General features: G+C 39.0%; 2 protein-coding genes across 3 annotated transcripts in view; one reads left to right on the top strand and one right to left on the bottom strand.

The window, feature by feature from the left end:
* Nucleotides 1-25,679, top strand: part of AAGAB (alpha and gamma adaptin binding protein) — a 60,215-nt gene that overhangs the window by 16,646 nt on the left and 17,890 nt on the right. For both annotated transcript variants that reach the window (XM_050796014.1, XM_050796013.1), the window contains exons 2-5: nt 6,515-6,705; nt 6,831-6,927; nt 7,269-7,358; nt 11,408-11,491. In XM_050796014.1, coding sequence (XP_050651971.1) covers nt 6,515-6,705; nt 6,831-6,927; nt 7,269-7,358; nt 11,408-11,491 — 462 coding nt within the window. The remainder of the gene's footprint in view (nt 1-6,514; nt 6,706-6,830; nt 6,928-7,268; nt 7,359-11,407; nt 11,492-25,679) is intronic.
* LOC126958008 (40S ribosomal protein S24-like) lies at nt 10,547-11,077 on the bottom strand. Its single transcript, XM_050796053.1, has one exon. It carries the CDS (start codon nt 10,859-10,861, stop codon nt 10,547-10,549), a length of 315 nt encoding a protein of 104 aa, XP_050652010.1. The 5' UTR covers nt 10,862-11,077.

Below are 25,679 nucleotides of genomic sequence, written 5' to 3'. Positions count from 1 at the left end.
CAGGGTATCTCAGCTTCGACACTGTTGACCTTTTGGGCCAGACAATTCCTTGTCTTGTGGGGCTATCTTGTGCATTGTAGGGTGGCTGTTTAGCAGAATTTTTGACCTCTACTCACTAGATGCTAGTAACATACCCCTATTGTGATGCAAAAATGTCTCCAGGTGTTGACCTATGTCCCCTTGGTAGGGTTGGGGAGAATCTCATCCCCATAGAGAATCACTGCTTTAGGGGTATATTTAGAACTAGCAAGGGAATTCAGAGAAGTGCCTTACCCTTCTAAAATATAGGTAGGAATTGTCCATCAGCTGTGCCACTAGAATTGACAAAGTGGTCTTTGCATGCAGCCCATAAAACTTAGAGGCTGATGTTTCCTGCTTGATCTTTATAAAACCCTTCTCCATATTCTCTCTCCCTTTCCTGATTGCTTTTTTATGTTCTTGTGTGTATGTTTGACTGCATTGTACGGTCTTCTAAAAGCAAGCAGAGACACCCCCCACCCATCCCGCATCCCCCTACACCGCCCGCTGACTTTCCCCAATTATTTTAAGATGCAGCTGTGGTGACCAATTCCAGATGACTATTGGGAGAAAGTAAACTTGAGGAAAAAGAGGAGGACTGGGTTGGATTTCCTCTGCTTCAGCTTTAAAATGTTTCCGCTGTGATATAAAAAGCTTAAGAGCATGTGGAAATGCGAGTTTAGCGTGTAACCAGAAAAAAGGGGTGTGTCAGGAAGAGGTAATTAAGTGTTGTAAGCAACCCAGAATCTCTGTACTGTTGTTAAAGCAGTATGTTGCTTTAACTCAATCCAGTTACTCTTCCCTCAGCAAGTCTATACTACTCCAGTGATTGACCTGTCATACAGACTGCAGCAAATATCACGTATACTTGCACCAGGAGGCTGGGGTATGATTACACAGGGAGCCTCAGATATGAGTTTCCTGACGTTTGTCTGTGAAGTCTCAACTCTAATGTTGCACAGTTTTAACCTTTAAATACTACCATGCTACAAAGTCCCTTTCCACTGGAGCAGTATCATCTACTTTTAGTATTTAGGGACTAACCTGTTCACAACTACTACAAAATATTTGACAGAGTAGCACGCACCTTGTTTGACAGTCTCATGAAGTTGTGGGTAAGAAACTGTAGTTGCTTGCAACAGTATGAATCCAATATGATTTTTTAAAGTCTCTCTTTTCCCTTGATGGTTAATGAAAACTCTAGGTTTTGAATTTTTCCTAAGTCATATTTTGCTCAGTTCTTTTCTTTCATAATGGCTACTTTTCCTTTCAGCTGACGTCAGACTCTGCTGCCTCCTATAATTTTCCTAATTGCCTTCTCTTCTGTCTCAGCATATGCCTTAGCAGTGGAAAAGAAAAATTTCAAGTTTATTTTAGGGGGTGGTCTGGGGTAGAAGGGCGAGGCTAGCGCAGCTTAAAGGAGATGGTTATCCTGACTGTAATGTTTCTTACTAACTCCTCAGTGCATCTCTAACCTACCTCTAGTCAGGAGGGCTGTCACAAATGTGAAAAAAAGTGAGTTGGGAAGAAGGAAATGAATATTTACTAAGGGCCTACTCTGTGCTTACTAAGGGCCTACTCTGTGCCCAGTGTCTGTACTTTCTTTGACATAGTTTCATTTAATTCATTTAAGCTTTTTGAGAAGTGTTCTCATCCCTGTTTGCAGGTAAGGAAATGAGACACAGAGGGGTTAATCTGCCCAAGGCTTTGCAGAGAGCCAGCCCATGCAAATGCAGGCCTGTGGGACCCCAGGTCTGTGCTGTCTCTGCTTTCCATGCTCTTCTCCCTTCTTGTTAGTACTGCCTTCACAAAGGGAAGAAAGAAGAATGTTGGGTCTCCAGAAGAGTGGATTCCATGAAAGACACTCATATCTGGGGTGAGAGGTTATGATGCCTGACTGTCAAGGCAGTTTCAGTTTATGAGAAAGAATAAAACCAACTTTGCAGTCTGAGAAGAGTGCTGGTTTCCGGAGGGATCATCTTGATTTGAGATGGCAGCTGTCACTTCCCTCAGGGCATAGAAAATATGATTTAACCACTGGACAGCTTTGCTTCACAAAGAATGTCATGATTGGTTAAGTGCACATTAATACTACTGATATTAAAAGTGTACTTAATTACCCTACTACTAAAGGAGACATAAAAAATCCATAACAGTATCAACGTGTCTAGTTTAGAATGCATTTGTCTTTTTTGGCTGAGGTGGATAGGTGAGGGCATAAGGTAAGGGTTGTGTATGTGCAAGTTTATATATAGATAAAATGTGTGTGTGTAGGAGAACAGATATTTGTGGTGTTTGGGAATTCACCTTGAATTTCATATTGCCTTCTAATTCATGCTAAAAAGAGTATCACCTCTTATTGATTCTTAACCATAGAAAGCTAGCTGCCTCTTTTCTTTCATTTGATTGGTTACCACATTTGTAGTTTCTCTGAGGGAAGGATCATTATTAGGATATACAGGGAAGAGTAGAAAGCTGAATAAAAAGAGGAAGATGTTGGGTTACTGAACTGAAATGTTGCCTTGGAACATGGCTTCCTTCAAAGCTCTTGAATCTTTATTTTCTATAACTTACCACATGAGATCATAGGGAAAAGAAGTTGACCAAGGATGTGAGAAAGTAAATGGGAGTTACTGGAGAATTGATGGCTTTGTAAAAAGTTTCTCAAATAGGGATAGAGGTTTATACTTGCACTTAACACTGAAGGAAAGGTTATGTTTACTAGAACTGAGTTGGCATCTAACTTCCTTTGTAAAAGCACTACAAATTAACTGTTGTAAGCTGTGAAATGGAGTTTGTAGTAACAGACCTGGCAAGTAAACACCTAGTGTTTGTCTCTTAAAAAGTGATGTATTACAGCTCCACCAGGTGGCTGCCAACAGTGTGAATGAGACAGGCTGGCATCCACCAGGAGGAGGGGAAAGCTGCTCTTGATTTTCTTTGTGCATATCGGAGTCTACAACATAGTAATTTAGTGAAGGACAAAGAAGGGAGCCCACTGCAGGTTTTTCTAGGAAGTCTTGCAAAAAACACACACACAAAAAAACAACAAAAAAACCTCAAGATCACTGTGACTCATTGTTGACATATAAATACCTGAATGTCATAGACAGTTTTCTGATGGGTTAATTGTACTGCACATCTGTATATAATTGTGCCCATATTCTGGCTATTATTTTTGGTGTTCCTAAAAGGTCCATAGACTAGTTTTGGCTTGTCACTATTAGAGACTCAAGTGTGATCCAGCTCAGATGCTAAGTATTGTAACATCACGGTGTAGTAAGAAAGAATGTTGGTGAATCGAATCCAGTTTTAGGCTCTGCTCCTATTAGGCAAGTGGCTTCTTTTTTCCTGGGCCTCAGCTTTCTCATCTGTAAAATGAGTGAATTATATTAGCTGATCTCCAGAAACCTTTAGCCATGTGCATAATTTGAATAATTTCATTTTAATTTGGAAAAGAATAAACTTGTTAAGCATTTGAAAATCAAATAGAAAACATGAGAGAAGAAAGCTATATTTAGTGTAGACATTTACATTTTTTAAATTAAACTCTACGTTATGATATTGATCATAAGAATTAGAATGAGACAGTCTTTACTATTCTCTCCCTAGCTCTAATATGGCACAGATGTGATAATGAAGTCCATATGCAGTCTTGAAGAAAGTGTCTGATTAGACATAAAATGTTAAAAAAAAATCTGATAAGTAAATTGAGCTATCAACTTGTTTAGGCAGCACAGAGAATAAAACAAAAGCCAAAGCCCACTAGCTACTGAAACACTGAAATGTGAAATTCATTTTCCCAACTTATTGGTTCCATTCCTATCTAGGTTTGGAGAAAAAAGAAAGAAACAGCTGCTTTCCCCGTGTTAAGTAAATATCTTAATCATTTGCAAATGCAAGTATAAAATTGAAATTGTAAGTGGTCTGAGTAACAAACATTGTTTTGTTCTTTTGTGTTCTAAACATTAATAAAATGAGCCATCATTAATGGATCTAAATATTTTAAATTGCTGTTAGTAATTTTAAATTGCAGTTAGTAATGCCATTTTAATTGATTTTAGATTTCTCATGTTGAGGAGCAAAGAAAGCATAACCCCAATTTTTTTATTCCAGTTTTTAACAATACAACCGATTTAGGAAATATTAAGAACTGATTGTAGCAATGACAGGAATATTAGTCCCCCTCTGCCTTTGTACTTTACCCCTTAGCAACAAGTGAATTCATTACTGTATTTTATTATTTGTGCTTCCCTCCTTTAAAAAATACGCAGTTTGCTATTTTTAAAAATTACCCATGGATGGCCAGGCACAGTGGCTCACGCCTGTAATTCTAGCACTTTGGGAGGCCAAGGCGGGCGGATTACGAGGTCAGGAGATCGAGACCATCCTGGCTAACACGGTGAAACCTGTGTTACTAAGTCTGTACTAAAAATACCAAAAACTAGCCAGGCGTGGTGGCGGGTGTCTGTAGTCCCAGCTACTCGGGAGGCTGAGGCAGGAGAATGGCATGAACCTGGGAGGTGGAGGTTGCAGTGAGCCGAGATCACGCCACTGCACTCCAGCCTGGGTGACAGAGTGAGACTCCGTCTCAAAAAAAAAGGAAGAATGAAGACTGATTTTATATGTTGGCTCTTTTCACCATTAAAAAATTAGTTTATACTTGTTTTGCTTTTCTCGTTGTTTTAGTTTCTTTCTTTTATGTGCGTATTTATCAGCGTATTGTGGCATGTGTGTTAGCTGTGCCAGTATTAAGCTTTTAGAAACACAGCCACATGTTACTATGCCACCTTCTTGAAGTTTGGAGTGTTAGATTTGAATGCAATATAGACTTTGATCTAGTTTTTGTTTTTCTGTGAGACATTTACATGAAAACAATGTCTTTGATTTTAATAACTTACCTGTTTATTTCCCACCTGAAATTGTCTTAATGCTCCATAAGGGACGTAGCAGCTGGTTGCGATGGAATTGACTGACACTAAGTAAAAGATAATGACTTCAGGTAGAAATTAAGTAGACAGAACTGCTGATTTCTTAAAGAAATGGGATACACTCAGATTGTCAAATATTGACGTAGACCTTCTGCTGATTTAAGAGTAACAATTCTGGTTCTGGTGAAAAAAATTTTTTAGTTTCATGATATGCTTTATATCAAAGATAAAACCTTAAATGTATTTTAAATTTAAATTTTTTGTTAAAAAAAGGGCTGACCTTTCATTCTTGAGAAGATTAGTTCCTCTTAACCACGTGCTGAAACTTTGCTAATAAAAAGAACACATGTGTGTATACACTCTTACACCACACTTTGTACATAATTCCTAGCAGTCTTTTGGACTAAATACTTTCCCCATAACTTTATATTGAGCAGAAATGATGGCATCTTTTCAAATATATGTTAGCTCTGGGATTTAAAATTAATTTCTAGTTTTCAGTGTCTTGCTAATTATGAGTTTGAGGCACATTTCATTAATACGTGTTCATCTTAGTATGCATTGATGAGGAGTGTGTCACTGTTTTGCTTTATATTCTTCTGATAAGTCAATTAATGGCAAGTCATTTTACTTCTATAAGCTCATTTTCCACATTTGTATAAAGTGGAGGTTGTGGGTATGGGTGTGAAAGATGGGAGTTTAGGTTAGAACAACTTGTAATTTCTCTTCCAGTTGTAAGTACTGTATAACATAATGGAAGCAAAATGCTTCCATGGCTCCGTGATCATGTCTGTATTCATTTGTTCATCACTGACTTGTCTCTTACTATGGGGATTTCCTATTATATACATGCTGCACGTACATTTCCGAAAGATTTAGTTATAATCTAATCTTTTAGAATCTAAATTTAGTTGTAGTAATTTGTTTGGCTATTACACATTTAAAATTTACCAGAAGTGTCTTGATCAAACAAGAATTTGGGTTGGCTTTCAAAGAATGTGAACAAGGCTGAATATAAATAGAATTCGGGTCATTTATCAGTATCCATTCTCTTATTTCATTAGCTGAATTAATGTCTAAGCATTCAGTCCAAGAAATATATGTAGCTCTTCTATTTTATTAATGGGTTAGCCTTAATCCTATCTTCCTTTTAGTTTGCAATAAGTACAAAGTAGTTACAGATTCCAGAAGCTTGTTATAGTCTACCTCCTATGAAGTACTTAAGCAATACGATAAATACAACTGTCATTCTTTGTCTTCTACTTGCTCTTTTCTGGATATTTGGTTGTATGACTGTTTTTTCCTTTACTACTATCTAATCTAGTTCACAATGATTTTTGTGTTCTTAAAGAGAAAAAGTCAATGACTTAAATTATATCACCATAACTTTTGTAATCAGATGATCAGAGAAGATAGGATTAAAGCTAATAAATGCAGGGTCCTTTGAAATCCTCACATAAAAGGAAACAGTGAAAGTACCAGCTTTATCTGGTATCTGACTGAGAAAATCAACCAATGTATATTGGTTTTGCACTTTACATGGTAATGTTGTCATTTATTTTTAGATATCCTTGGAACAGAAGATCTTATTGTGGAAGTGACTTCCAATGACGCTGTGAGATTTTATCCCTGGACCATTGATAATAAATACTATTCAGCGGACATCAATTTGTGTGTGGTGCCAAACAAATTTCTTGTGACTGCAGAGATTGCAGAATCTGTCCAAGCATTTGTGGTTTACTTTGACAGCACACAAGTAAGACTTTGTTTTCTATGAAGGCTTGAATAAGAAATTACTGCATGCCTTCTTTTTTTCCCGTTACATTTTATCTTACTATCTCTTCTCTGGTTTTGTTTGTTTATATTTTTTGTTCCTTCTAGAAATCGGGTCTCGACAGTGTCTCCTCATGGCTTCCACTGGCAGAAGCATGGTTACCTGAGGTGATGATCTTGGTCTGTGATAGAGTGTCTGAAGATGGTAAGGCATGTGGATGGGACACGCATTTGCCATTCCTTGATAAACAGAGTACATCTGTTTCCTTAACTTAGGACATACATCCCATGTGACTTTATTGCTTTATGAAAATATTTTCAGCTATTTTTCTTTGGTATCTTGTAATATTTACTTTTTTTTAAGAATGGATACTTCAGGGTTGAGAAATCATTTTCTTTTTGTTATTTTAGATGCCTTTAGAATAGATGCCTTTAGAATAACATTGACATTAAGGGAAACACATTGAGATTTATGAAGAATATTGCAGGAATAGTCATGTTTTGTTTTCTTCTTACTTATGAAGATTCTTTTGCATATTATTTTAGGTGTAAACCGACAGAAAGCTCAAGAATGGTGCATCAGACATGGCTTCGAATTGGTAGAACTTAGTCCAGAGGAGTTGCCTGAGGAGGATGGTAAGTGTTTATGTGTTAGTAGACAATATGGCACTTAGATTCAGATATGAGAGATTATTTTAATTCAGGGAAGAAGAATCACAGCAAAATTCAAGAAACTTTTTTCCCCAGCTGTTTCAAGGATTTAAGCAAAATCCATTGATGTAGTCTTATATTTAGTGTGAGAATTCATTTATTTGGTTTTACCACCTGTTTTAGAACTTTTGAAAATGTGTGTTTTTCTTATGGATAAAGGTATAAGGCTGCTTTCTAAAATCTTTGTCATTTTCCCAATTCTTTTTCCTTTCCCCACTGCTGAAGAAGGAGAGTTAGACCTTTTCTTATTTTGAATTCATAGTAACCTAAGACTGAATTCCCAGGAATCGCAGGGGACATTTCAGATCTATTTGAATGTCTTTTGGACATTTGAAGCCAAAAAACAGACCCCTAATTTAATCCCCCACCTCCACCCCAGGTAGCTCTGCAATCGCTGTCCTCCGCTATTGCTGGACCTTCTATTTCTTCCCCTTTTCTACTCCCCTTCCCCATTTCTTTTCTCATCTTTTCTCCTTTGAAGTACACCTGTTGTGGTATCTACCAGGATAAGAGGGTTTTTGGTTCACCAAAACCTTATAATCTGGTACAAGAGATGAAACTTACAGATAATTGAATTATCAAGTGGAATGTCATAAGTATTATAGAAGAAATAGTGGTGCTGTGGTATTTTAGAGACAGGAGAGCTTATTTTTGTTTAAAAGTGCAGAGAACATGTTGGCATTGTGAACTCTCACGTGTCAGCTGCTCCATGGGGAAGAAGTTAGAAAAGGTCCTGGGCTTGTAGTGAGAGGACTGGTGGAGAGGTGGCATTGTGAATATGCCAGTTGTTCCAAAAGACATCCTGGGCAGGGAAAACCAACGTGAATTAAAGTACATAGATAAGACATAAGCAGTAATTTCATGAAACTTGTATTTTTATTAAGGAATTAAGAAATATTTTTCTATATTCTGGTTTTATTTATAATTTTTCCAAAATACTGTTACCTTTGAGAATAAAACTTGCCAGGGAAGAAGAGAACAAAGCCGAAGTAAAAAGGCTGGTTTTTCTCCTTGCTCATTTTAAAGAGTATTGAAAATTGGCAAATACATCTTTTTCTGTGTTTTTCTAGGTCCCTGAAACTTGTGCCCTGTTTTGTGTATGTGAGCCTGTGTGATTTCTGGCAATAGAATTTTCTCTTTCTCTTGTCCTTGAGAGTCAGTATCTGACTGTTATCATTTTGGAATCTCTGCTCCTTTATACACTGTATTTCTCATAGCCCTTTGTCTGAATAATGTTCTTGTATTCATTCAGATTAATCTTAAAATGGGTTTTTTGATATGTCATCTTTAGGTAACATAATGAAAACCTTCCTAGACTTTTAAAATACAAACTATTCCTAAGCCATATTTCCTCATCTTTTACTTGCATGTATTATTCGAACATGAATATAGGACTTTATGCTAGTTTGTATTAATTTTCCTCTTATGGGTACTAGCTCTTCATTTCAGACCACATTTTTGGTTCCTGGTTATGTCATCTAAAATATTAGTTATTCTTTTGAGAATTAAGTCATTCACAGTTAAGATAAATGTGACTTTTAGATTTTCATCCAAACATTGGTGGTGATAAACTTATCTTGGTAGAGTATTTTCTTTATTTATTTTTATTTCTTTCTTTCTTTATTTGACACAGAGTCTCTCTTTGTCGCCCAGAGTGCAGTGGCGCAATCTCAGCTCACTGCAAGCTCTGCTTCCCAGGTTCACACTATTCTCCTGCCTCAGCCTCCCAAGTAACTGGGACTGTGCCCACCACCATGCCCGGGTAATTTTTTTTTTTTTTGGTATTTTTAGTAGAGACGGTGTTTCACCGTGTTAGCCAGAGGATGGTCTCTATCTCCTGACCTCGTGATCCGCCTGCCTTGGCCTTCCAAAGTGCTGGGGTTACAGGCATGAGCCACCCCGCCTGGCTGAGTATTTTCAATTTAATCACTATATTTTCAATTTAATCACTATATTTCTGTTAGGTTGGTAGGCTGGTATTCTTTAAATGATTCATCAATCCATTAAACAGTTGGTGAGTGCCTGCTGTTTTTCAGGCACTGTGCTAGGCAGTGGGCATATGAACTCAGTAAGACAAGATTCCTGCCCTCAAGGAGTTTCCAGTGTGGGGGAAGGTTACATGTCAGTTCCAGTGCATCTTTCCTCTAGGAGAGATGTGCATAGAGTGGTATTGTTTCCACTTTCTGTAAGAATGGTGTAAGTGATTCGCCCTTGATCAAATAGCTAATAAGTGTCACAGCCTGGCTTCAAATTCAGATATTCTGACATGTAACTCTGTGCTCTTCCTGTTAAACCACCCAGGGCTAGGCTGGCCATTAGAGACAGGTTCTGTGTGGATTATGTTCTGTAAACTCAGGAAACTTTCCTTTTTTAACCACATGAAAACTATTTCTGTCATTGTTTTCCAGATGCAGCCTTACAGTCCTCAACATCTGTAGGATCTCCATTTCCTTTGTACACAATCATTCCTATGTTGTAGCTAAGAATACCACCTTTTTGGTACACTATGGGATTACAGCCCCATTATTCTGAGTAGTATCAGTCAAATTCCAGAAGCAGGATAGTACTCATAATAAACTAAGTTTTTGTAATGACCCTTTGCCTGTCTCTTAGACTTGTAGTCATTTCACTTCTCACTCAAACTGTCTTTCTCTGATCAAGAAGTTCTTCTATAGATATCAGTCATAAATAACACTTACTATTCTTTCGTTTCCAGCGGAGGATAGAGCATTTACATGATTTTATAGCATACTATTAATAAGAGGACTGTTCCTGCCTTAAGGAAACTCATTCTGTCTAGATTGGTATCTCTCGTACTGTGCCAAGAATGTGTGTAATAAGTGGAATCTTACATTTTCAGAATATAAATAGATTCCATTGGTGAGGATAACTTTTTTATATAACTGCCTTATATTGTGTGTTTATTTAATTGCTTTAGTTTCTGGAATATTCTTTTTTTTCCACTTGAAAGTTTTTAGTTTATTAATCATGAAAAAACCACAGCGGCCACAGATAACATCCTTCCAGCACCTTTGCTCCTTCGGCTTTTTGCCAGCACCAACACTGGCCTTTGTGGTCTGCCTAACTTTCTTCATGCTGTTCTTGCATTCCTTTCATTGCTTTCTTGAGGTCTTTTTCTTCTCACACAGGCCATGTCTTGTAAGTCTATGTTTGTGTTCCTTTTCGTTTGCATAATCCAAGGAATCATAAATTATGCCAAAGCCAGTAGTCTTGCCACCACCAAAATGAGTTCTGAATTCAAAGATGACATCTGGTGTGGTCTTGTACATTTTGGCTACTTTTTCCCAAATTTCTGTCTTAGGTAGTGTTGCCTTCCTGGGGTGAAGGACATCAATGAGCATTTGTTTTCTCTGAAGTAGTTGGTTGGTCATGAACTTTCCAGTTTGGATAGTTACCATGTCGTTCATGATGGTGGTCAATCCTCAGACAGCTGAGGAGGAAATGAGTTTCTCTAGAGTATTCTTATCAGGAGCTCCAAGCTCTGTATTTGTTTTTTTCCTTGTACAATGTGAACTAACAACTAAATAAACAGGATAACAAAACCACAGTCATTTGAAAATATGGCTTGGGGGATATATACATAACATTTTCTTTTCTTTTTTGAGATGGAGTTTTGCTGTTGTTACCCAGGCTAGAATGGTGCCATCTTGGCTCACCACAACCTCCACCTCCTGGGTTCAAGTGATTCTCCTGCCTCAGCCTCCTGAGTAGCTGGAATTACGGGCATGCGCTACCACACCCGGCTAATTTTGTATTTTTTAGTAGAGACGGGGTTTCTCCATGTTGGTCAGGCTGGTCTTGAACTCCCAACCTCAGGTGATCTGCCTGCCTCGGCCTCCCAAAGTGCTGGGATTACAGGCGTGAGCCACCGTGCCCGGTCATATTTTTGTGAATGTGTATGTATATCTGTATGAGTGTTATGTATAAATATGTATATTTCCCTCCCTGATTAGACGACTTCCCGGAATCTACAGGAGTAAAGCGAATTGTCCAAGCCCTGAATGCCAATGTGTGGTCCAATGTAGTGATGAAGAATGGTAAGTAACTTGGGACTCAAGTCATTTTTTTCCTCTTATTCCTTGTAAGTTTTAAATTATTCAGATACATGTGGGATCATTAGTACTATATGAAATCTGTAGATTTATTCCAATTTCAATTCCCTGATTGAAGGAAGTGCCAAAGGTAGCATTTCTAGGAATTTTTCATATATGTTTAATAGTTAATTCAGTAAGAATTTAGAGGTTGCCTGTAATACACCAAGCATTGTCTTTGGCTTTGAGAAGTACCTCCAAAATTATAAGACATAGACCCTATTATTAAGGAGCTCCTAGTCCAGCTATGAAATTGAAGCATATACTTTTCAAATGGCAGGTAACTATGCAAAGCAATCTGTGAAGAGTACAGATGACTGATGCAGGCAGTAAAGTGCATAGAATCAGAAATATGGCTGTTGTGTTAGGCTCAAGTATAGAGAGAGAGCTTCAAGGAGAAAGTGTGTCCTGACAGTAGTTTTCACAGGAAGGTCAAGATTTGGACTGATGAAAGGGGAGAGTGGCAAGTGGAGAAGGAAGCATGACATAGAGAATAACAGTTGTATGTTCTGACCAGCCTGGGCAACATGGTGAGAGTCTATCTCTATAAAAATTAGCTGGTCATGGTGGTATGTGCCTGTGGTCCCTGCTACCTGGGAAGCTGAGGAGGGGGAATTGCTTGAGCCCAAGAAGTCAAGGCTGCAGTGAGCTGTGGTTATGCCACTGCATACCAGCCTGGGCAACAAAAAAAGTTACGTGTTCTAGGGTCACTAAGAGAGTATCACCTAGCATTTAGAGCTAGCTTAGAGAGAGGCCTGAATGCCAGTCAGGAGAATTTTAGCTTTTTCCTGTAAAAATCGGTGAGTCACTGGAGTTTTTTAAATAAGGGGTTGATGCAAAGAAGGTGGTGTGCAGTGAGGTTTGACAATTGAAGAAAGTGAAGATAGAGTCTGAAGTAAGGGAGACCAGAGCTTTTGCAGCAAGAGTGAGGTGCTGAGGCTGGGGGTAATGTAGTGGCTGTGGCCATGAGGCAGAAGACTGGATCTGAAGTACAATCTGAGGAGGGTAGGCTAGTGCACACTGGCCTCTTACAGTCTGCATTAGTTCCCTAGGGCTATGGTAACAAAGTACCACAAACCATATGACACAGAACAACATGAATGCATTGTCTCATAGTTCCGAAAGCCAGAAATCCAAAATCAGGGTGTTGGCAGGGCCATGGTCCCTCTGAAGGTGCCAGGGAAGGGTCTGTTTCAGGCCTGTCTTCTAGCTTCCGGTAGTTCCTTAGCTTGTGGCAGCAAACTCCAGCCTTCACATGGTGTTTTCCCTAGGTCCCTGTCTGTGTCCACATTTTACAGTCACATCGAAGTAGGGATCTACCTACTACAGTATGACCTCATCTTAATATATCTGTAGTCAACCTGTCCAAATAGGGTCACATTCTGAGATGCTGGAGGTTAGGAATTCAACATACAACTTTGGTGGGGGATACAGTTCAGTCCATAACATAGTCTTTTAGGAATTGCTCCCTGTATAGGGTTTTTCTGTCTTATAGCTCTGGGCTGCCTCAACAAGTATGCTGAGTGAGACACTACAGAAGGGAATGAGAAAAATCATATTTTACAGCCAGGCGATGTGGCTCACATCTGTAATCCCAGCACTTTGGGAGGCCGAGGTAGGCGGATCACAAGGTCAGGAGATCAAGACCATCCTGGCCAACATTGTGATACCCTGTCTCTACTTAAAAAAATACAAAAATTAGCTGGGTGTGGTGGCACGTGACTGTAATCCCAACTGCTCTGGAGGCTGAGGCAGGAGAATCACTTGAACCAGGGAGTCAGAGGTGGCAGTGAGCTGAGATTGTGCCACTGCACTCCAGCCTGGCAACAGAGCAAGACTCCATCTCAAAAAAAAAAAAAAAAAAAACCACACACACACACACAAAATGAAAAAATCGTATTTTACAGTGAGCTTACCCCATCTTCCCTGATAAAGGTCAAGTAGAAGACCAGTTTTATAGAAATAGAATATTTCACTTCAGTTTTTGGTAGACCCTTGAGTGTTAAGGGAGATTGGCGCCCTTTAGCTTTCCTGAGGTCTGATCTAACCCTTGTCATCATTAGAGAAGTTCCTTCTGGCATAATAAGGTATTCCTTCCTCTCCTTTTCTTCCCCTCTCCATCCTCCTTCCTCCTTTTTTCTTTCTAGGAGGAATCTTATTATGTCTGTTACATTGAATTGCAAGGGTGCTAGATTCTATTTTATTGATGTAGCAGTCTAGATAGATCTAGAAAGAATAAGGAGTTTTTTGGGTTTTTTTTTTTTTTCCTCCTCCAACTTTTTTTTTTTTTTTTAAGACAGAGTCTTGCGCTGTTGCCCAGGCTGGAGTGCAGTGGTGCGATATTGGCTCACTGCAACCTCTGCCTCCCAGGTTCAAGCAATTCTCCTGCCTCAGCCTCCTGAGTAGCCAGGATTACAGGTGCACACCACCACTCCCAGCTAATTTTTGTATTTTTAGTAGAGACAAGGGTGTTTCACCATGTTGGTCAGGCTGGTCTCGAACTCCTGGACCGCGCGATCTGCCCGCCTTGGCCTCCAAAGTTCTGGGATTACAGACGTGAACCACCCCACCTGGCCTCTCCAACCTTTATTTTAGGTTCAAGGAGCACATGTGCAGATTTGTTACGTGGGTAAATTGTGTGTTGCTGGGGTTTGGTGTGCAAATGATTTTGTCACCCAGGTTACAGGTAGTGAGCATAGTACCTGATAGGTAGTTTTTCAAACCTCACCCTCCTCCTACTATCTCCCCTCAAGTAGGCCCCAGTGTCTGTTGGGCCTCTTTTTATCTCCATGTGTATTCAATGTTTAGCTCCCACTTGTAAGCGGGAACATGTAGTATTTGGTTTTTTGTTGTTGTTGCTGTTTTTACCTCACTTAGGATTATGGCCTCCAGCTGTGTCCATGTTGCTGCAAAGGATATGACTTTCTTCGTTTTTATGCCTGTGTAGTAGTCCGTGGTGTATGTGTACCACACTTTTTAATACAGTCCACCGTTGATGGGCATCTACATTGATTCTATGTCTTTGCTATTGTGAATAGTGTTGTGATGAACATACACATTCATGTGTCTTTTTGGTAGAATGATTAACATTCCTTTGGGTGTATACTCAGTAAGGGGATCGCTGGGTTGAATGGTAATTCTATTTTAAGTTCTTTGAGAAGTCTCCAAACTACTTTCCACAGTGCCTGAACTAATTTACAGTCCCACCAGCAGTGTATAAGTACTTCCCTTTCCTCTGCAACCTCACCAACATCTGTTATTTTCTCACCTTTTAATCATAGCCAGAATAAGGAGTTTTTCATTTATGTGATTATCTCTCTGTTACCAGAACAAATTCAAATTAAGACTTGGTCCTTCTCATTCATCTATTCAGCAAATCCTTGTTGAGCATTTACCATAGGAAGGCTATAAAAATAAGATTTGGAACATAAACTGGATCAATTTAGAATAAAATTATATTCAGTGGTGCTTGTTATATTTATAAGAACTATTTTCACAAAATCTTCTTTGGCTTTATTCACTTTTTGAAAAATCTGTGTCCCAAGTTCGTACATTAAAGAACTATTGCCTTGTAATGTACACTTATGGCTATAAATTGAGAAGCTGGACTAAACAGGCTTTATTACTTTGGAAGTATGGTCAAAGGTGTTTCCTGAAAAAATGCCATTTTACTTGTTTTAGACACTAAACAATATTCTTAAAAGAACTGCAAAGCAAGGAGGTACATTGTGGATTTTTCATGGTTCTTTGCCCTGAGGTTTCCTCGCTTTCTTTTTTTTTCTTTAGAGTACTGGTACACTAGTTTCCTGTTAACCAAAAAACAACATACTGCCATTAATTAGCTTAACTTCATTTTAAGAGGATCGTGGTGTAAGTGGTATAAAGATACAATGAATGACATTTTGATGCAACCCAGGTCTTAGGAAGTATGAAGGACATCCTTTTAGAGCCCTGCGTCTTACTTTAGAGACAAAGCTCTCTGGATATATGATGGGTCATATTACTCTTCCAGGGTAACCTACCGCCTATGCTGTTTATAGAGCCTGCTTTGCTGGCGATCTGTCTGCGTGCCCAGTGAACTGTGCCTTCCTCAGCCTGCTTTTCTTGAATGTCCAGGTGTTGTCTGCCAGCAGGTGCTCAGACTGGTTTATTTGTTTTAGGGGTCTCTGTTTTTCCTACTCTTTTTTTCTCTTTTATTTTCTCCCCTTTTCTCTTTTTAAAATTGTGGTTAAATATACATAAGATTTACCATTTAAAATATGCATTTCAGTGGCAATAAGTGCATTCACATTGTTGTACAACTATTGCCACCAACAATTTTTAAATCAAAAAGTTTTTTTAATTAAAAAGTTTGTTGACAAAGTAAAAAAACATAATAGAGGTACTGATTACCTTTTTCAAGAGATTCATAATGACCAACTTTTGTTGTTTTGGTTAGAAAAATTACTATAATCACAATTGATTCTTTGGGATTATTACATTGGAAAATTATATAATGCCAGTTGATTATTTGGGATTATGTATTGTCTAGTTAGTATTTATTGAGCAGTAATAGAACATTTAGGTTATGTCATGCCACTAATTTTGTACAGTTGCAGAAAAATACTTGTTTGAAACTCTTTTAAAAATATTTAAATATGCTCAATTTGAAAAAACAATTCCACTTCTTGTAAGGATTATGAACATTTAGCTGTTGCAACAAATGGCTCTGAAAACACACAAATCTAACTCAGGTTTTATTTCTTTGCAGTTTCTTGGACATTTGACATTCAAAGGTCTAATATTTTATCTGAAAATCTAGTTAATTAAAAATGTAAGAGATGAATTGCATTCCTTCCTGCCCTCCCCCCAGATAAAGTGGATGTGTTTTCTATATGGGAATTCATGATTTAATGAGGGATTATTATAAGTCTGAACAACTTACTTGGTTATAGAATATCTTCATAACTTTTTTCCTTTCTTCTTAAAAGTTAGTAATAAGCAACCAAAAGAAAAATAGATAAATTGGACTTCATTAAAATTAAAAATGTTCATACTTCAAAGGACACTGTCAGGAAAGTGAAGGATAAAAGATAACCCTCAAAATGAGGGACAATATTTGTAAAACATGTATCTTATAAGGATCAGCAGAATGTATCTAGAATATATAAAGAACTCTTACAACTTAGTAATAAAAAGACAACTAATCCAGTATAAAAATGGTTAAGAATTTGGATAGGCAAGAAGATACACAAACGGCCAGTGAGAACATGAAAAGATGCTTAACGTTGGCTGGGCATGGTGGCTCACGCCCGAAATCCCAGCACTTTGGGAGGTCGAGGCAGGAGGATTGTTTGAGGTCAGGCATTGAAAACTAACCTGGGCAACATAGTGAGAACTTTGTCTCTACAAAAAAAATTTAAAAATCAGCCAGCCATGGCGGCATGCACCTGTAGTCCCAGCTACTGGAGAGGCTGAGGCAGGAAGGATCACTTGAGCCTAGAGTTCAGTGCTGTGGTGATCTAAGATTGTGCCACTGTACTCCAGCCTGGGCAACAGAGACCCCAATCCAGTATTGAAAAAGAAAAGAAAGAAAAGATGATTAACATCATTAGTCACCAGGAAAATGCACATCACAACAATGAAATACCACTTCACACTAGGATGGCTAGGGTCAGAAAGATAATAACAAATGTTGGTGAGGATGTAGAGAAATCAGAATCCTTGTACACTGATGGTGGCAATATAAAATGGTGCTGCAGCCACTTTAGAGAGTTTAGTAATTGCTCAAATAGTTAAACATAGGCCGGGTGCGGTGGCTCACGCCTCTAATCCCAGCACTCTGGGAGGCCAAAGCGGGTGGATCACAAAGTCAGGAGATAGAGACCATCCTGGCTAACACGGTGAAACCCCGTCTCTACTAAAAAATACAAAAAATTAGCCAGGCGTGGTGGCGGGCACCTGTAGTCCCAGCTGCTCGGGAGGCTGAGGCAGGAGAATGGCATGAACCCAGGAGGTGGAGCTTGCAGTGAGCCGAGATCGCGCCACCCCACGCCAGCCTGGGCGACAGAGCGAGACTCCGTCTCAAAAAAAAAAAAAAGTTAAACATAGATTTACCATATGACCCAACAGTTCCACTCCTGGCTGTATACACAAGAGAACTGGAAACATGGGCACACAAAACAGTGTGTATAAGTGTTCATAGCAGTATTATTCATAATTGCCAAAAAGTGAGAAAAACTGCTGAAAACAAAATGTGATGTATCCATACAATGGACTATTATTCAGTCCTAAAAATGAAGCATGCTACAATGTGGATCATCTTCAAAAATGTTATGCTAAGTGAAAAAAGCCTGACATGAAAGGCTACATGCTATAGGATTTCATTCATATGAAATATCCGGAATAGTTAAATGCGTAAAGATAGACAGTAGATTAGTGGTTCCCAGGGGCTGGGAGGAGAGGTTGCTCATGGGTATGGCATTTCTTTCTGGGGTGATGAAAATGTTCTGGAATTAAATGGTGGTGATGGTTGCACAACTTTGTGAGTATACTAAAAACCACTGAATCATACATTTTTAAAAGGCTGGATTTTATGATATGTAAATTAAATCTCAATAAAAAGAAAGAAAAGGAGGAAGGAAATGATACCACCGATGATGATAATAGTAATAGTAGAAAAGGTGGTGGTGGTGATGATGGAAAAGGGAGAAGTGGCAGTGATACTAATAGCACCTGATGGTATATGTGCAAAATCTCATTTAGTCCTCACAAAAGCCACATGAGTTAGGCTCAGTGAAGCCAAGTAATTTCCCCAAGGTCATATAGCTCATCAGTTCTCAAACTTGTTTGCACATTGGAATCACCTGGGAACTTTAGTGACCTAGGAAGCTTTTGAAACCTATGCTACCTGAGCCTCACCCAAGGGAGGGGCAGCTACAGTGTTTTTTAAGTGCCTCCGGGATTCAAATATACAGCCATGGTTGAGAACCACTGACATAAATGATAGTCTTCTAGTTCTAACTTGTAAGAGTCTGTGCTTAATCCATGGGAATAAATTCATCATTTTGAAAGCCACGTTAGCCCCTTGCCTGACCTGCTTTCTCTAATTCCTAAATTATGTAGTATTGAAAAGTGACTTTTGGCCAGGCGCGGTGGCGCATGCCTGTAATCCCAGCACTTTGGGAGGCCAGGGTGGGCAGATCAGTTGAGGCCAGGGGTTTGAGACCAGTCTGGCCAACATGGTGAAACCTCATCTCTACAAAAAATACAAAAGTTAGCTAGGTGTGGTGGTGCACGCCTGTAATCCCAGCTACTTGGGAGGCTGAAGCACAACAATCACTTCAACTCGGAAGGCAGAGGCTGCAGTGAACTGAGATTGTACCACTGCACTCCAGCCTGGGCGACAGAGTGAGACTCTGCTCAAAAAAAAAAAAAAAGAGAAAAAGAAAAGGAAAAGTGACTTTTCAAGTCAGAGAAAGAAGACAGGACTATGTTTAATATGGAGTCACCTATAGGGAAAGGTGAAAATAGTGGACATTCCTTCTCGTACTTCCTGTATATGTGTTTCTAGTGTGGTTAGTATCATGCAGAGGTCAGCAGTGCTGTGACAGTCCTTCTTGAGATCTGAAGGAAATAATACAGCTTTTATAAGTAGCTAATTGTCTGGGAGCATAATTTAGGTGCTGAGTGTATCTGGGCCATTTGAGTTTTCTTCTGCTGGCCTCAGATCTCTCTAGTCCATATTTAAGCTCCAGTTTCAAGTGTTGATTAATTCATACAAATAATATTTCTTGAGTACTTGCCCTGTGCAAAGTATTGGTCTGTTTGGGATATATCAGTGAACAAATTAAACAAAAATGTCTGTGCTTAGGAGCTTTCATTCTGGTGGGAGGCTATAGTCAATAAACAATACAAGCAATTAGTATGTTATATAGTATATTAGGAGATGATAAGTGATATGGGAAAATAATAAAGCAGAGTTAGAGACATTGAGATTGCTGTGTAGATTGCAATGTTAAATAAGGTGGTTCGAGGTAGGTCTTCTTGAGATTTGAGCAAGGAGATAAGGTGTTTCACCATGTGGATATCTGGGAGAAAAACATACCAGGGACAGGGAACAGCTATAGCAAAGGCCCTAAGGTGAGAGCACACCTGGTGTGTTTGAAGGATATATTAGGACGCTTGCTGGCTGAGCAGGAGAGGTCAGAGAGGTAACAAATGGCTAGATTATTTGGGGCTTCGAAGGCCATCATAATAACTTTGACATTTACTCAGAGTAAACTAGGGGACTGTTGCAGGGTATTGAGTGGGAAAGTGATATGATCTGACAAGGTCTAAAAAGATCACTCTGGCTGCTCTGTGGAGAGTAGATGATGAGGGTGAAGAGCAACCAAGATCTCTTAGGGGCCTATTATAATATTCCAAATAAGATAGAGTGATGGCTAAGATTGGGGCTGGGACAATGAAAGCAGTAAGAAAAGGCTGAATTCCAGATATATTGTGAGATAGAGCCAGCATGGTTTCCTGCTGGTTTAGATATGGGATACGAGAGAAAGAGAGTAGTCAAGGAAGACAACAGGATTTGGGCCTGAACACTTAAAAGATTAGTTGTCGTCAACTGAAATGAGGCAGCTATAAGATGAAGCAAACAGGGTCACATATCAGTAGTTCAGTTTTGGACATGTTGAATTTGACATGGCTACTGAGACCTCCAAGTGGCTGCTAGACCTCCAAATGGAGATATCAAGTAGCCAGTTTGCGAGATGTGTGGAGTTTGGGGAGAAAGGCATTTAAAACCTTGAGCCTTGATGAGATCACCAAGGGAGTGAATGCAGTACTTAAAGAAGACCAAGGACTCAGCCCAGGGACATTGCAACATCAAGAGACAGGGAGAAGAGAAGGCACCAGTAAAGGAGACTGAGGAAGAAAGGTCAATGAGGTAGAAAAACCAGGAGAGTGGAGTCTTATTCTGGAAGCAAAAGTGAAGAGTGTTTCAAGGTGGAAGGAGTGGTCGCCTATGCCAAATGCTGCTAATAGGTCAAGTAGGATGAGAATAGAGAGCTGACCCTTGGATTTAGCATTAGTGACCTTGAAGAGCAGTTTCGGTGAAATAGGTTGAAAGAGAAAAATTGAAGATAGTGACTATAAAAACTCTTGAAAATTTTGCAGGAAAGGGGAGCAAGGAAATAAGTGAGAGCTGGAGAGAAAAATGTGGTTGAGATTTTTATTGTTTGAGATGAGAACAAGAGCAGCATGTTCATAAGCTGATGGAAAAGATCCAATAGAGGGTGAAAGATGGATGAAGTAGGAAAGAGAAGGGAGACTTACCGGAGTGATGTCCTTGAGTAGGTAGAAGGGATGGGCTCCAGTGTACAAGTAGAGGGACTGGCTTTGCACAGGAGGAGGAAAGTAAACCTAGAAAGACATGGGAAAGGGGGTGTGTGGATGCAAATGGGGCTCAGTGGGGAGATGTGGCATGAGAATCTGTGGAAGTTTCTTCTGATTGCTTCAGTTTTCTCAGTGAAGTAGGAGGCCAGGATATCACTTGAGAGGGCAGAAGGGAGGAAGTAGCATTAGCATTTGAGGAGAGAGGAGAAAATGTGAAGTAGTCATTTGGGAGAGAGAGAGTAAATGAACCTATAGGGATGTGACATATGATTTGCCAGGCAGCATTAAGGGACCCAACTTGAAATTTGGTGTCATAAAACTAAAGTCAAGTCAGGCAGCCTGGGGTGTGGGTGTGTGTGTGTGTGTGTGTGTGTGTGTGTGTGTGTGTGTGTGTGTGTATGTACATGTGCATGTAGTAATCAGTTCTGCTTTTGCTAAGCAAATGTTATCACAGCAAGAGAGAGGCAAGGGATTCAGTAGTATATATAAGAGATTAATTATAATAATCATGGAATTTAAGCTAAAAAGGGGAGAGTGGAAATCAATTGGAGTGGGTCAGTAAAAAGATAGTAGTTTTGAGTCCTGGTGCAGTGGAAGGATAATTGGGTTAAGGTACTACAGGGAGAGAGAGGGACTTGGAAAAACAGGTGATGCATGAAGTTGAAATTATGGAGGGGTTGTAGTTATTGGTAATAATAAGGTCTGGGTATGACCTTGGGAGTACATGGCTGCAGTAGTGTAGAGGACAACATCCATGAAATGGAGGAATTCAATAAACTGAGACTCAGATTGGTTGAATGGTTGTCTATATATTGAACTTGCTAAAAATTAAGACATTTGCCTTCAAATAGTTTGTGTGAGAATATCAGTAGGCTCCTATATTCAGAGATTTTAGCAATGATTTAATCCAGTGATTCTCAACTGAGACCCAGTGGGGGTATGGAAATACATATCACATGCTTTACAAGCCCTCTGAAGATGTTGATTGCCTGGCTCCCATTGAGAATCACTTAACTATTAAGCGCTCTTACTAAGTGGTTGATAGATGTGCCCTCAACTGCATTGGGTAGAAACTGTTAGGAACTTTTGAGCTAGTCTGTTCATCCAGTACAGGAATGGCTTCTATAGCATCCTTGCCAGGATCATACACCCTTTTTGGCTGAACGCTTTAAATAACAGCACCTTGTGAAGCAGTCTAGAAGCAATTAATTGCATAGAGAACTCCAAGAACTGTTTTGTTCATTCTTAGCAGATAGAATATATTTTTATGCTGGTAGCTTAAGCACTTAAACAAGGAAAGGATCTATATTTTACTTTGTGTCATAATGCTGAGAGCAGTGGTGAAAATTTTATCTGTCGGTGTATTTCCCCTTGCTTCTACCTTTTTACTAGCTTTCATTTTGATGACTCTTTTTCCTAGTCTCCCTAGTAGGAGGTGAAGAAAGTTCCAGCAGAATTGGAAAAGATTTAGCTCAGGGAGACTGAAATGACCAAGGGGATGGGAACAATGGAAATTGTCTAATATAATAAATAAGTGTGGACAAACCAGGGCTGAGAAGAGATTTAATTGGAATCTGTATTACAGGGTATGTATAAGGCAGATATGGACCTGATTTCCCAAATTTCAGATTGCTGTAACTCAGAGACATTCCCTAAATCTTAAAATGAAGGCCTTACTGAACATAGCAGGCAGTAATCTATGGAGTACTTCATATTAAGAGATGATCTAGGCAAAAAGTAGATATGATTCAATAAGCCTACAGTGAATTCTCATTAATGACAATTGTACCTAATTCAAATTGAAAAGTACTTGGCCTAAACTTTTGAGTCTGTTATTTTGAAAAGCAATCATATTTTTCTTCCCAGTATTTATCTATGCAGTATTTTTACTAGGTCCTCTACTAGTTAGGTTCACCCAGATTACATGTTCTTGTGTTTTATGAAACTTAATAAGGAGCATTGTTTTGTTTGGCATGATAGTGCATGTCAGTTAGCCTGATGAAAACATTTAGAACATACAATCTCCATGCATGCATCTGGTATGGCTTCTTCCTTTTACAGGTGGGGAAAAACAGGACCCAAAGAGGAGGGGTAACATGCTCATATTCACACAGTGAGTTTGTAGCCAACGTGAGACCACATGACAGGTCTCCTGATTAAGAGTGTTACATGTTTTTCCATGACAGTATGTTGGTTTATATTACTGGGCATTTGAAGAAATGAGCACAGAGTAGTTCAATAATTTACCTTAAGTTGCGTGGGAAATCACTGGCCAAGCCAGATGAGTTCATTGGCTACAAAACTCCCCTTAGCCTAGGTGCTCTCTGACATGAGTAAGATTTTAATGAGACTGGGTGGAAATGATGATGATAGCTGAGATTTTGGGCTTTTTGGCTTATTTCTTTTAAATATATCCTTTTAAATAATTTAGGCCATCTGGAATGATGGAGATGCTTTATCCCACAGTCTTTGCACTTAATCCAAAGTACAGCTAAGGATAGTTAATTTAATACTCATGCATTCCTTATAAATGAAAGATAGTTTATATTTATTTTTAATTATTTTACTTGGAGTCACAACAGGTTATTATTCTTTTCGGTTTGAATTATAATTCTTATTTGTACATAGTAGGTGCTGTTAATGGCTTTTTGTTACTTAATATGAGATTTAAGGGCAAACAGGTTAAATTACAGTACTATAGTTATAGGCTAATTATTATTCTAGAAAGAGATTTGTAAATTTTCCTGATAGACATAACTTCCTTTTCTTTTCTTTTCTTTTCTTTTCTTTTCTTTTCTTTTCTTTTCTTTTCTTTTCTTTTCTTTCCTTTCCTTTTCTTTTCTTTCTCTCTCTCTCTCTCTCTCTTTCTACCATTACACTTTAAGTTCTGGGGTACATGTGCACAACATGCAGTTTTGTTACATATGTATACATGTGTCATGTTGGTGTGCTGCACCCATTAACTCGTCATTTACATTAGGTATATCTCCTAATGCTATCCCCTCCCCGCTACCCCCACCACACGACAGGCCCCAGTGTGTGATGTTCTCCTTCCTGTGTCCAAGTGTTCTCATTATTCAATTCCCACCTATGAGTGAGAACATGCGGTGTTTGGTTTTCTGTCCTTGCGATAGTTTGCTGAGAACGATGGTTTCCAGCTTCATCCATGTCCCTATAAAGGACATGAACTCATCCTTTTTTATGGCTACATAGTATTCCATAGTGTGTATGTGCCACATTTTCTTAATCCATTCTATCATTGATGGGCATTTGGTTGGTTCCAAGTCTTTGCTATTGTGAATAGTGCCGCAATAAACATACATGTGCATGTGTCTTTATAGCAGCATGATTTATAATCCTTTGGGTATATACCCAGTAATGGGATGGCTGGGTCAAATGGTATTTCTAGTTCTAGATCCTTGAGGAATCGCCACACTGTCTTCCACAATGGTTGAACTAGTTTACAGTCCCACCAACAGTGTAAAAGTGTTCCTGTTTCTCCACATCCTCTCCAGCACCTGTTGTTTCCTGACTTTTTAATGATCGCCATTCTCACTGGTGTGAGATGGTATCTCATTGTGGTTTTGATTTGCATTTCTCTGATGGCGAGTGATGATGAGCATTTCTTCATGTGGATAGACATAGCTTCTAATATTAACTCAGAACTTAGTTTTATATTCTTGGCTCCACCAGTGTCTTGTTTCATTAAGCCAAAGCATGCATTTTAAAAATTTTTTATTTTTTATTTTAGAATCAGGGGTACATGTACAGGAATTCTAATTATTCCATTGCCCAATAGGTAGTGTTTCAGTCCTTGCCTCACTCCCTCCCACTTTGAAGTCTCAGTGTTTACTGTTCCCATCTTTTTGTCCATGTGCACTCAGTATTTAGCTCCCACTTGTGAGAACATAGAGTGTTTGGTTTTCTGCTCCGGCCTTCATTCACTTAGGATAATGGCCTCCAGCTGCACCCATGCTGCTGTAAAGGATATGATTTTGTTCTCTTTTATGGCTATGTAGTATTCCATGTTGTACATGTACCACATTTTCTTTGTCTAATCCACCGTTGATAGGTACCTGGATTGATTCCCCATCTTTGCTGTTGTGAATGGTGCAAAGCATGCATAAGAAACAGGGGCATTATTGCTCCAAAGGGGTGAACATTAATTCTTGAGGGGCAAAAAATCTTTACTCTTTTTATGTATAAGGGACAAATAAATGTGCAACACATAAACACATATACAGTATATCTGTGGTATTAATATTTCAGTGGGATGGTGTGTCAAAATTAGGGGGAAAATGTCTTAAAAGGCTCCTGGTGAGGCGGCCGTACTGAAAACGGTTGAGAAACACTGAGCTGAAGGATCTGCTTGCATGTGCTAAGCTCTACCCTAGAGGAAATTCCCAGATACCATTGGATTCATTGTGACGGTCAAACTTTTAGGGAAGTCAGAGTTTCCGCTGTGTGTTAAAGGTACGACTTCTCATGGGCCAGGAATTGAAGTGGTTAGGACTGCCTTTACATTTGGGTGGCGCTTTTTAGATATCTACAGTCATAGAAATTTTCATTGTCTATACCGTCTTTTCTTAAAATTCCTTAACCTCAAAGTTTGGCTGTCGCTCAAGGAAAGGGATGTAGATAAAATCTCAGCTGCTTAGTCGAGTTACCCACAGTCATATCAGGGTCTGGTTTGTGGCTGTGGAAATCAACCATTTGGACCTGTCATTTATAATTTGGTAATGTCCCTTTATTGTCATCATGAAAG

This window comes from Macaca thibetana, chromosome 7 (assembly GCF_024542745.1).
Source record: "Macaca thibetana thibetana isolate TM-01 chromosome 7, ASM2454274v1, whole genome shotgun sequence".
Taxonomy (NCBI): Eukaryota; Metazoa; Chordata; class Mammalia; order Primates; family Cercopithecidae; genus Macaca; species Macaca thibetana.
The sequence above is the reverse complement of the archived record's forward strand: the minus strand, read 5'-3'. Positions and strand labels throughout refer to the sequence as shown.